Below are 11999 nucleotides of genomic sequence, written 5' to 3'. Positions count from 1 at the left end.
CACACACACGCATAAGCAAAGGGGCTTTTTCAGTAGTTATTTATTGTTAAAGACACTGCACCAGGTTCAATGTGATGCTACACCGGTGTCCCCTCCGCCTGTGCCTGTGCCTGCGCCTGCGCCTCCTTCTCCCGCTCAGCTCTGGCTCTTGCTTGCCACTCTTGCCTCTGCTTCCGCCTCTCTGGCGCTTTCAGCTTCCGCACCTCCTCAAAAACCTGCAGGAGAAGGTGAGAGAAAGGGAGATGGATCCGGTTCTGGAGCAGAGGGCAGCGGGCGCGCTGTGCAGTGAGATCTGCTCCTTCAATGTGCCTCCTGCGGGATGCCAGCCAGCTCTGCTCCCAGGGTAACATCTGGAGGCATTCTGTTCAGTTACCTGTCTTCTGGTTGTAATAGCACTGGGCTAAAATTTAGTATATAGAGACTGAAGGCATGTCCTGCTTTTTGATCCTGCTCAGAGACACACTGCACACAGCGGATACACCAATGTACTGAGATTAAACGAGAGCAGACAGTGGCTGTACCTGTGTTTCTGTTCCAAAGCTGCCACTAGATTGAATTGTCTCACATTAGTTCCAATACCAGGCTGGGAAAACAAAGCTGGCTTGAATCCTAAATTTCTGAGCAAACCAGCAAAACAACCTGAAATTCTCCAGCACAGAACATCTGCAGCGTGAGTGCTGCTGCCCACTGCATAACTGTGGAGCTCTTTGCTGAGCTTACACATTTGTCTACAGACATTATCACTGTCTGCTCAAATGGATTTTAAAAGGCTTTAACTACCAGTCTTCTTGTGCCCTTCTCTAAAAGGCCTTTTTCCCACTCCAGCTCTGTGCCCTGCTCTGCAGGCTGCTCCATACCCTGCGACAGAACGCCTTCTTCACCAGCCAGCGCTTGGTGGGCCGCCGGGTGTAGGTAGGGCGTGGGGTGTACTGGATATCCAGCTGCTTGCAGGTGTTCTCAAAGGCATCATAGCGGACACGCCGAAGATAGCCCAGGAGTTTCTTCCGGCGATCTATATCCATCAGCATGTGGCGGCGGTTCCTTTTATCCTGCAAAGATGGCAGACATGTTATTCCTCCTGATAAATCACTTAGAATGGACCTGATTATGGCTGAAAGGAAACAATCAGGTTAAGGACAGTATCTTAGAACCATTTTTCTTGGCAGCCATTGCAGCACATTAGGTCACTGCAAGGAGATCTGAGCAGATTTAATTTACTTCCCACTGAAATTGCTTTCTTCATTCTGTGCTTGCACCTTCACCTTCCTCCCCCAGCCTTGAAGGCTGTTTCCAACTTGCACACAGCAGCAAAAGCCACAGTGGCTTGGAGGCAAAGGCCAAAGGGAAGGTCTGCTGGCTAAAAACTCTGCTTCCCCTGAAACGTGTTGGTCCAGAAACAACACAGAAGAATTTCCCCTTTAAATGAGAAAATAAAACCTGACTTGGCTATGACCATTTGGGTTGTTCTTTGGAAGAGAGCGTGTGTAGCCAGAGCCATTCAGGGCAACCTCCCACGGGAGAAACTTCCTCAATCTGGGTAACAAACAGGCTTCATCTGAGTAATTTCTAAAGGTCTTTTCTGCTGAAACATTTAGTACAACTTCTGCCTTCTTACTAAAACTCAATTCTATTTCATTTTACCCTTCAAGCTTTTATAATTAACAAATGCACTTTTTTCAAGCACAGGTGATTAAAGCATTTCCCACCTTTTGCACTGCATAAAGAATCTTTAATACATCTTGTGCCTACATTTGCAGTTTTCAAATTTGGGCTCTGAACCCAGGCAGCTTTAGGGAGGACTGTGGTTGTTACGACACTAACGCAGTCCTGCCTGCTCAATGTTCTCATAGGCAGAACTAAGAGAGAATACAGCTGCTGAAGTGAGAACATTAATTACACTGAAAACAAGCAGCAAAGCCACACCTGCAGCAAGGGTAAATTTAGCTAAACTCCATTCAATGATATCTGCTCAGCTGTTTCCACCAATCCAGAGACAAAAAAGAACAAGCTCTGCATCCCAGTTGGTGAGCATGTAGCTGTGACTGAGCCAGCAGCTACCAGCCTGGCACCAGGAAACATTTATAACTATTTTATAACCTTCTTAGGAAAGCCACAATCCCTAGAATCAAAATCCTTTTGTTCCTGAACTGAGGAAACAACCTGAGCAGCTGCTGGCTCAGATGTGTGGGCTCAGACTTCTGACAGTTACCTTGGGATGCTTCTGAAGATGCTCCTCGTAAGTGCGTATCTTAGCAGTCAATATAGCAACTGTAAAGAACAGATGTAACAAGCTGTGTGAGAGCAGCAGCAGCTTTCTGGGGTGAGACTGTCATCTGCATTGCCTCCAAATTGCCAACTGAGGACCCACTGCACCAAAGCAAACATCACCACACAGCCCTCCAAACAAGAGCAAAACAAACCACAAAATACAACCTACTCAACCTATGTCAGAACTATTACTATTATGAAGATGCTTAATTAGAGGATAAAAGCTTAACAACAGCTCAAAACTGCCTCTTGCACTCAGTTACTGGTGACTTTACATTCAATTCACTTGGCTTGGAGGAAGAGACACCAACTAAAGGTTCTTTCTAAAAGCAGCAGCCAGCTCTTTGTGATTTCAGGCATTGGATTAAGAGGCCGGTGGCATCCTGAGGAGCTGAAGAGTGATAAAGGAGCACATCTTGGTCAAAGGTGTCTGATGCAAAGGGAACTTTGGTAATGAATGCAGTGCGATGCTTCGTGTCATATAAGCACTTCAAGCAGGATAATGCACTTGCCACCCCTGGAGGGTGGATATGGATCAGGAATTTGGAAGGTGCCCTAGCACACATCTGCCAGCAAGCGCATGCTCTGCTTCCACAATGTATCCCAACCCTGCAGCTCCAGGGGATACTGCAGGTGCTCTCCTGAAGGAAACGTGAAGTACTGGGGTGGGAATAGCTGAATAAAAGCAGAGATGTATCATCTGCCAACAATACCCTCCTGCTTCTTTAACTTACCTTGCACCTCAAAAGAGCCATCGTCGTTGGGAGACCTCCTGACCTTCTCCACCAGCTGCTGTGTCTTTACTTTCATCTTCTCCTTCTGTGGATAACAGCAAAGAGCTTGTCACTTTCTCGGGAGCACCAAAGGTCTGAGACACCCCAGCTCTCTTCCCGAATGCCCAGATGAAGACTTTGTAATTAATAGCTTTACTCAGTGTCCATCACAAAGCGTGAAAGAAGTGCTGCAAAAAAAGGCCCTGCTGCTTGTGGGACAGAGCACAGCAGCAAAGCCACACAAAGAGATCTCAGCAGAGCACACAAACGCCATTGTTCAAACCAAGAATCCAGGCACACCCTTCACTCCAAGATTACAGAAGGAGGGTGCTGAAGAGGCCCTGCTGCTCTCACAAGTGTGGGAGAGAACTGGGGCTGAGCTCACATGGCAGCAGCCTTTCCTTTTCACATCTTTTTAAGCTGAACTGCTAAGCAGCATGAAATGGCAAGACCTTTCTGCTGCCTTACAATTAACTTACTTTGTTTTCTGGGCATACAAAAAGTAGCTTGAAGCACATCTGCTGCCCAGTGCCCTGGTTTTTAGGGCAGAGGCCTCAGCAGTAATGTAACACAGCTCATCTCCCCATTGACAGCCTAATATTTTCTTCTAATTTTAGTATGGAATTATTATCATAAAGATTGCATGATCAATTTTAGGAGCATACAAAACTTTTCACTCTCACATATTTAATAGCCCCAGATTTGCAGTCACTGAGCAGCACTTAAAGTGAAGGGCATTTAACAACACAGACCAGTCTTACACAAACATGCTCACTGGATCTGTCACGTTTTGATGGAATTAGAATGGAACTAACCTGGCTTGCCATTTCCAGTGACAACAGCTTTTTCACTACATCATCCACACTGCAAGAAGATTGCAGATTAGTTTATAAGCTAGAAAGGAAATATATTTAACTACAGAAATGAACTTAGCTTTTCAGAACATGTTATGTTTTCTCAACTTTAATTTACTCTGCACATGTACAGCAACTCCCCTCCCAAAGCTGTCAGGTATAAACTGGTTCTTGCATTCCTAGGGATAACCACAGTGTGGATTACTGAACATGGAGGAGTTTTGCTGCTGAGGGAAGCACAATTATTTCAAATACTCATGAAGTCTTCCCAATTCCAGAAACCTGACCTGCAAAATGGGTGCTGAAGATTAACCCCAAGTAAGCACACAAGGGCAAAGTAAGACCAGCTCCTTCAAAGGTCTGTGACAGTCTCAGGAACGCCACTGGGGGCTCTCTCTGCACCACACATGAGCAGAGCTGGAACTGAAGCTTAAACCCTCTCAACTCCAGGTCCAGTTTCAGCAGCAGCCACTCTGTTTGTGCTGTTTCACCACACACTCTCCAGCACCTGAGTTCAAGGCAGGTACAGAGCATTTCTAAGACTATTTCTAGTAGTTCAATATTATTTCTCTTTTCTATGCTCTACAAAGTCCACAGAAGATGTGGGCACCCAGCACTTCATCTTGCATTAAGAAAACAACCCCCCTTAAACAACCATCATCAGCGACTGCTTTTGCAAATTCGACTTTCAAAATGACTCTGCAATTTCTGTGCTAAATTGCAAACCAGTGACCACAGAGCACTGATTAATTCCCAAGCAGGCGACAGCTTCCACATAGTGTGGTTGTGCCTGTGTAAGATACATATCTCTGAAGAGAACAGTCCTTCCCTCTCCCTGTCTCATACCTACTTACTACTGGGACATCGGCATAACCTATCTTCAGCATTGTGGGAGGAAGGTCATCCAAATGGCTGGGGATGTCTACAAAGAGAAGATGAGCATTTGAGGAAGAGCAGTACAAAGTCAGAGCTCTGAACATACCCACAAACTAGACCAGAGGAAACAAGCTGCAAAGAAAAGAGACTGTATGCTCCAAATAAGAAGGAAGAACTTAAGAGATCAAGCTGAGATGGAAGGAATTGAGTGAATAAAATTGGGTGCAACCTCTTGCCTTCAGCACCATGGATTTACCACCTGGTGTACAGGCCACTGAGATCAGTGATCTCTTGCTAATGGCAACTACTGATTTCCCCCACATTACGAGCAGCTGAATTCTGGCTAACTTCTAATCTGGACATACCTTTCTTTCTTTTCCTCAGAGGTCTGGCGTACCATCTGGCTGTCTGAATAAGGGGGCTGCAAGCTTGATGGGAGAAAACAAAGGTTGGTCAGACTCATATGCTGTTTTAATCTATGCACACATTAAATACCACTCAGTCTGTACTGGAAAACTGGTCAGGGTATGTAAGACTCCAAGCAGATCAGTGGCCAGCCAGGTCTTCTGTCCCAAAGGAGTGTGAGCAGTTCAGTGGGGTTGTCACATGGGTGCTAAAAGAAACGGGTGAAGCTGTGCTACTTCCGTGTGATCTGAACCCAAATGATGAGCACAGAGCAGCAAGGAAGAGATTACAGACACCAAGCAGAGTCTGAGGACTCCCAGCTACAGTGTCCACGTGAAGGGTTTAAACTGATGCACTAAATCAAGTGATTCCTTGTGTGAGTTAGGGGCTGCTCTGCACTGCCCCAATGGCAGAGCGCAGAGGCAGCGACACCTGGAGACAACCTTGGAGCAGCACAGCTTGCTACGGGTGAGGATGCTCATCCACAGCCCCAACCGAGGCGTCCTTTGACCTCCGAAGGACAAACTCCAACTGCTGCTTCAAGGCTCCTGCAGTCAGTACCTCCTCCTGTGCCTCCACCGTGTCCTCAAGCACAGCTCTGCCAGCACAGGGACAGTCCCCGGAGCCGCAGGGCTCCGCACGCCACCCCCCGCTCCCGGTGCGCTCCCAGCACGGGCGCAGACCCCGCAGGGCTCCAGCCCGCAGCAGCTTCACCCCGGGGAGCTGCAGCCTTGGAGCTGCCGGGGCTGCTCCGGGAGGTCCCGGTTGTACCGGGCAGGGCCAGCGGGCAGCCTCCAGTCCTGGGCCCGGCTCCTCCGCTCCTACCTGCCCGCAGCCCCCAGGGCTGCCTCCGGCTCCTCCGCTCCTACCTGCCCGCAGCCCCCAGGGCTGCCTCCGGCTCCTCCCCAGCCCACCCCGAGGCCTCCCCTCCGCTGTCCCCGGCCACGGCCCCACCGGTCACGGCCTCACCGGCCCCGCCGCGGCCCAGCACGGCCCGCAGCGCCAGCATGGCCCCTCCGTCACGGGCCCTCCGCAGTGGCCGCCGCCATCTTGCCCAGGCCCCACGGCCGAGCGCCGAGCAGAGCGAACGGGCCGAGCGCCGAGCGCATCGATGGGCGGAGCGGGTACCCCCGATCCCCGACGGAGGCTCCGCGCTCCGGGGCTGATCCTGCTCTCAACGGGATGCTCGGGGCCGTTCTCAGCGCGTCCCGTTTATTGCGGCAGGGAGGGCACAGGAGGGGACGCGCACAGCAGGGACGGAGCGAGCCGGCGCCCGCAGCCCGGTACAGCCCCATGCAGCCCGGTACAGCCCCGGTCCCCTGCCCTAAGCCGCCCTGCAGTCGGGCATCTCCTCGGCGCCGCCGATGCGGAGCCCCTGCAGCAACGGGAAGGTTGCGGGCAGCTCCTCGGGGCAGCCGCCGTCCCCGGGGCAGCCCAGCCACAGGTTCTCGTAGGGCAGCGGGCTGGGGTCCAGGAGCAGCGGCTGCGTGGAGCTGGAGCGCAGGTAGAGGCGGACCGGGCCGTGCTGCTGCCCCTTGTAGCCGCTGCCCATCACCCGTGCGTACTGCACGGGCTCCGCGCTGCCGTCCGCGTCCCGGCACGGCTCCGCTGCGGACCAGCCCCGGCCCTCCTGCGGCCCGGTGCGGGGCATGGACGGCTCCGCGGCACACGGCGGCTTCCCCGCTGCCCTTTCCAGCACTGTGACGGTAGAAATGGTGGCCGGGCCGGGCTCCTTCACACCGGGCACCTGCAGAGGCTCCTGCGGCACAGAGTGCACGGTCAGAGCCTGTTCGCAGGCTGCAGCCCCTGCTCTGCCCCCTGGTGCCCTCAGGCAGTGCCCCGTGGAGGGCAGGGCACAGGGGCAGCAGGTGCCCAGCTCTCACCTGCTGCAGCTCTGCTGGAACCCACTTGCCCAGGCTGCTGTTGGCAGGGTCGGGGACGCTGGGCCAGAACTGCTGCTTCACCCTGAGGACCACAGGACCAGGGCATCATTGCAGGGCCTGGAGCTGGCGGCCCTGCGGCTGGCCCCACTGCTGCCCAGCCCATGGAGGGATGCTGCCGCCCCTCACATCCACCCTGTCCCTCCAGGACAAGGACTGGGCACAGGGATGCCCAATGTGGGGCTGATCAAGCCCATGGCAGCTCTCAGTACTCACTGCCTGTTCTTCTGGAAGCAGATGAGCAAGAGGATGAGCAGGACAAAGACCAGCCCAAGGGTCAGGAAGATGAACTGGATTTCAGCATCATCTGGAAGGCAGGCAGGGACAGGGTCACAGGAAGAACTGTGCAGGGCACCGCTGGCCATGCTGCACCATGAGCTGTGCCATGAGCTGTGCCACGAGGCTGGGGCAGGACCCAGGTTCTGTCCCTGCACCCCTCACCTAGCACTGTGGTCACCAGGGTCAGGCTGGTGCCATTGGTGCCACCGGCAGCCGTGGATGCCATGATGTGCACTTTGTACAGCGTTGATGGCTTCAGGTCCTGGATGATGAAGGAGCTGAGAGAGGGATTCAGGGTGGAACCTGGGGAAACAGGGGCTGTTGGCATGGTGGGGGCTGCTTGGCCCTCACCTGCATGGTCCATTGGTGATGCGTGTGGGACCTGTGCACATCCCAACCCTCTTTGACAAGGGCAGAATCTGCTGATGTCCGCACCCAACACATGGAGGAGGGATGGAGGGCATGGCAGGGGGGGCAGGCAGGACTCACTGGACACATCTGTGGTGCTGTTGGCCCAGAAGATGGTGTAACCGGTGATAAAGCCATTCTGCATCTCCACGGGCACTGGCTCCCAGCACAGCTCGGCGCTGGACTTGCTGATGCTCTTCAAGTGGAGCTTTGGGGCATAGGATGGTGCTGAAACAGAGCAGGAAGAGTGATCGGGGCTGGAACTGAGGGGGGATGCTCTGAGTGACAAATCCCACTCCCAAGTTGGGGGCACCCAGCCCTGCCCCACGCTGTGCCCCTATGGGGCTCTGGGCAGAGAGCAGCTTCAGGGACAAGCCAAGATCCGGCCCCATGGGCTGAGCTCTGCTGCAGAGCCCCTGAATTAGGGGTACTTGGGTCTCTCCCTTTTGAAAGGCAAAGGCTCATGGTGTGGGGTGAGTCCCCTACGGCCCCGAGGGTGCCTGCTGGGAGCACACATACCCTTCTGCTTGGAGTAGGCTGCAGTGTGAACAGGCACCCCTATGGCATCCTTGTAGAGGGGGTACACGGAGATGTTGTACTGCTGGAAAGGCTCAATGCCATCTGCAATGGAGAGCAGAGGGAGGAGCACGAATGTGGGGCTCTGGCTGCCCTGAACTGCCCCATAGCACCGGCCAGGAGGGCAGGGACCCCCCCTTACCCTGGATCAGGGCTGCAGTGGCCGCCCCATCCCGCTCCATCTGCCAGCAGGCTCTGCAGGGGCCGGGCTCCGACGACACCCGCAGCCACTCCAGGATGTACGCGGCCACCGGGACCCGCGGCGGCTCCCAGTGCACCCAGAGGCTGTGCTCACTGCCGGGCACAGCCCGGAGCCCGGCCAGGGGCTCACCTGCATGGGGACAACCAGCAGCGATGATGGGAGAGGGGAGCTCAAACCCAGTTTGAGAGCTCAGGGAGCTGCTGGGGAGCAGCAGAGCCTCGGGAGGGTGCGGAGGTTTTGGTGCTCTGCCCTCACCTTTCCTCTCCAGCAGGACAACCTCGGTCACTGCGCCCTCGCCGGCGGCATTGTAGGCTGAGAGATAGACCCTCCTGGTCCCCACTGGGGCTGAGAAGTTGCAGTGGGTGTGGGTGGTGTTGCAGACCATGGAGGGGTCCCTTCCTCTCCTCCTGGGGCTCAGGGTGACGTGGTACCCCAGCACTCGCCCATTAGCCTCCTGCCAGCGTGGGGCCTGGGCACAGGGAGGGAGTGTGGGGATGCTCAGTGCCTGTGAGGATGCTTGGTACCCATGGGGATGCTTGGTACCCATGGGGATGCTCGGTACCCACGGGGATGCTTGGTACCCATGGGGATGCTCAGTACCCACAGGGATGCTTGGTACCCAGGGTGATGCCCCAGTTGCCCCATGACCCCCCCCCCCCAGTGCTCACCTTCCAGCAGAGCTGCACCTCCAGCCCCTTGCCCACCCTGGCCGGCCGAGTGCTCCACCATGCATCCAGCTTCCCTGTGGGGGCTGCGACAGGAGGAGGACAGGCAGGGAGCTGAGAGGGGTGAGCATGGCCATGGCACCATGGCCGTGCTGCCTGGCCAGGCAGAGGGCACCCCGTGGTCACCACGCACCCACCTTTCTCATGGGTGGTGTAGTTCCTGCCCGGGCTCCACTCGCTCCAGTAGCCCCGTGCCAGGCTCCGCCGGCACCGCATCTGGAAGCTGTACTGTGTGCCGAAGAGGAAGCCGCAGCACCGCGCGGTGCCAGCGTGGCCAATGATGTTGGTGACCTGGTGGCAGTCACACAAAGAGCTGTGGTGGCTCCTGCCTTGGGCACAGAGCCGCTGTGGGGCAGAGGGTTGGTCCTGGCTCCGGTCACTCCTGCTGCCCCCAGCAGCACTCACCAGAGCCCATGCAGTGTCCTGGGGTGTCCGGTAGCGCAGCTCACACTGCAGCTCCATGTGTGCATTGCTCCGGGCCACATCCCAGGTCAGGGCGATGCAGTCGGTCTGGAAGGGGATGGACCGGATGCTCCGCAGGGCTGGGGGGTCCAGCTTGGCTGGAGGAAGAGCAGAGGAGAGAGCTGGAGACACTGGGCCCATGGCCTTGCGTGTGGCTGTTGTTGATGGCATGAGTTACAGCCTTGGTGCTGGCCTGCCCGAGGTGAGGGAGGGGGAGAAACCACCCCAAAACCTTCAGCTCACAGCTGGGGATGTGCCCTGCCCGGGACACAGGGTGATGCTGGGGAGCACAGCGCTGCCCCTGCTCTGCAGCCTTAATGCCCATGCAGGAAAACCAGACCCTATAGGACCCAGGCTCCGGTTCACAGCCATGAAATCTGCACATTTGGGTCTGCCCCAGGCCAAGAGGCCAGCACAGCCATAGGGTTCACCTGGTTCATGGGCAGCCCTTGCCCAGGTCCAGAGCAGGGAGGATGGGTCGCACTGCCTGGGAAGGTTCCTTTTATAGCTAGTTTATGGGAGCCAGATGTGTTATGAACAGCCCTCCTGAATGAATGGGTAATCAATGCTGGAGAGAGATGTAGAGTGCAGCAGGTCAACTGATGGCTCAGAACCCGCCAGCACACGCTGCTTGGTCTGTAATGCAGCTTTGGCACCTATTCATCCCAGCAAGCCCTTTATCATGGGAACCTGCCCATAAGGAAGACCTGAGAGCCTCATGTGTTTAATGACACTCTAACACCCCTGTCTCGGTGCTGATGAGCTCCCCTGGCCCCCGACCTGTGCTGGGGCTGTCACTCACCGACATCCATGGGGTCCATGCAGAGATGCTCTGACTCGGCTGTGCCCAGGGCGTTGGTGGCAGACACCCAGATCTCCATGTGCCGGTAGAGCTGGAGCAGCCGGCGCGGCACCGTGCACCGGCTGTGGCCTCCCTCTGGGATGCATCCTGTGACTGCTGGGGCTCTGCTCCTGCCGCAGCGAGAGGAGAGGGCTTGGGGACCAGGCCTTGCCATGGGGCGAGGGACGGGGCACTGGGGATGGGTCACCCCGAGGCTCACCCGGCACACTTCAGTGCCACGCTGGTGGGGAGGTGGCTGTCGGCCCCCGGCTCCCACTGGCACATCAGCCCATAGTCACTGAGGTTCAGGATGCAGCTGAGGTTGAAGGGCTTTGAGGGGGGGTCTGGGAGAGAGGGGCCAGGAAAGAGCCTGAGCAAAGCTCCCATCTGTGAACACATCCCCTCTGTGCTCAGCACTGCCACAGCACTGACCCCAGGCTTCCCCTGGCACAGCCCCACCAGCACCAGCACCGGATGCTGCTCCGGCCCCAGCAGCTCTGCCCTGCTCACTCACAGCCTGCCCTGATCTCGGCCATGCCAACGCGCTGCTTGGTCCCGTTCCACTCCACCCAGCACCACAGCTTGGCCTGCGTGCGGTTGAACTGGGGCAGGGTGAGGTTGGACACCTCCGTGTCCCCTGGGCCCTGGCTCTGCCTCCCAGCCATAGGCTCCTTGTCCAGCATCCATGTGATCCGGACCTTCTCCTGCTCCAAGCCACGGCACAGCTTGCTCTGGATGGTGCAAGATGCAGTGACAGCCGAGCCCAGGGGCACAATGGGTGAGTCCACAGCCACCAGGGCACAGCCCATGGTCCCTGAAAGCAGGAAAACCACATCACATCAGGGGCAGGACGGAGCCAGCTCAGCCCCTAGGCCCCAGCCAGGACAGAGGGATGAGCAACTCTTCCCTTAGATGGGCCCCCAGCCACTGGAGAGGAAGAGCCGGGCGTTGGGCAAGCCTCATGGCACAGACCGGGCCCCATCCTGCCTGCACCCTCTGTGCCGCCGGCGTTCCTGCCCCCCGGAGCAGCCCCCGTGGGCCATGCAGGGTGGGCACCGGGTGCATGGGATGGAGCAGGTCCCACTCACCACTGGGATACAGGAGCAGGAGCAGGGGGAGCTGCAGCAGGAAGAGCATCCCGGCACCGCACCTTGCCATGGTCTCTGTGGCTTTGGCATCACCTGGGATGGAGACAGCAGCTGGTTGGGATGGAGGCAGCAGCTGGTTGGGATGGAGGCAGCAGCTGGTTGGGATGAAGGGGCTGGAGGAGCTGCTGCCACCATCACTGTGCCCGGCCACCATCACCACCAAAATGTGCGTTTGCTGTCAGAGCCCTTGTGCAGAGCTGACACCTCTGCCCCCCTTGGAAAGGCGCAGGGCTGAGGTGCTC

The 11999-nt window shown here is 56.4% G+C and overlaps 2 protein-coding genes across 2 annotated transcripts; both read right to left on the bottom strand.

Annotated features, from left to right (window-relative positions):
• Positions 1–22: 22 nt before the first annotated feature.
• On the bottom strand, positions 23–6247 carry MRPS15 (mitochondrial ribosomal protein S15). The gene is made up of 8 exons (XM_034069437.1): positions 6146–6247; positions 5137–5199; positions 4742–4817; positions 3857–3905; positions 3003–3087; positions 2210–2268; positions 858–1049; positions 23–215 (listed from the first exon to the last, which is right to left on the bottom strand). Exons 1-8 carry the CDS (start codon positions 6183–6185, stop codon positions 78–80), a joined length of 702 nt encoding a protein of 233 aa, XP_033925328.1. The 5' UTR covers positions 6186–6247; the 3' UTR covers positions 23–77.
• A 158-nt stretch (positions 6248–6405) lies between these two features.
• On the bottom strand, positions 6406–11767 carry CSF3R (colony stimulating factor 3 receptor). The gene is made up of 15 exons (XM_005142552.4): positions 11698–11767; positions 11124–11423; positions 10830–10953; positions 10571–10740; positions 9712–9866; positions 9444–9597; positions 9250–9332; positions 8837–9050; positions 8522–8710; positions 8323–8424; positions 7885–8031; positions 7558–7698; positions 7333–7423; positions 7060–7141; positions 6406–6935 (listed from the first exon to the last, which is right to left on the bottom strand). Exons 1-15 carry the CDS (start codon positions 11765–11767, stop codon positions 6501–6503), a joined length of 2457 nt encoding a protein of 818 aa, XP_005142609.3. The 3' UTR covers positions 6406–6500.
• Positions 11768–11999: the final 232 nt, after the last annotated feature.

This window comes from Melopsittacus undulatus, chromosome 14, assembly GCF_012275295.1.
Source record: "Melopsittacus undulatus isolate bMelUnd1 chromosome 14, bMelUnd1.mat.Z, whole genome shotgun sequence".
Lineage (NCBI taxonomy): Eukaryota > Metazoa > Chordata > Aves > Psittaciformes > Psittaculidae > Melopsittacus > Melopsittacus undulatus.
This window is presented reverse-complemented; position numbering and strand designations above follow the sequence as displayed.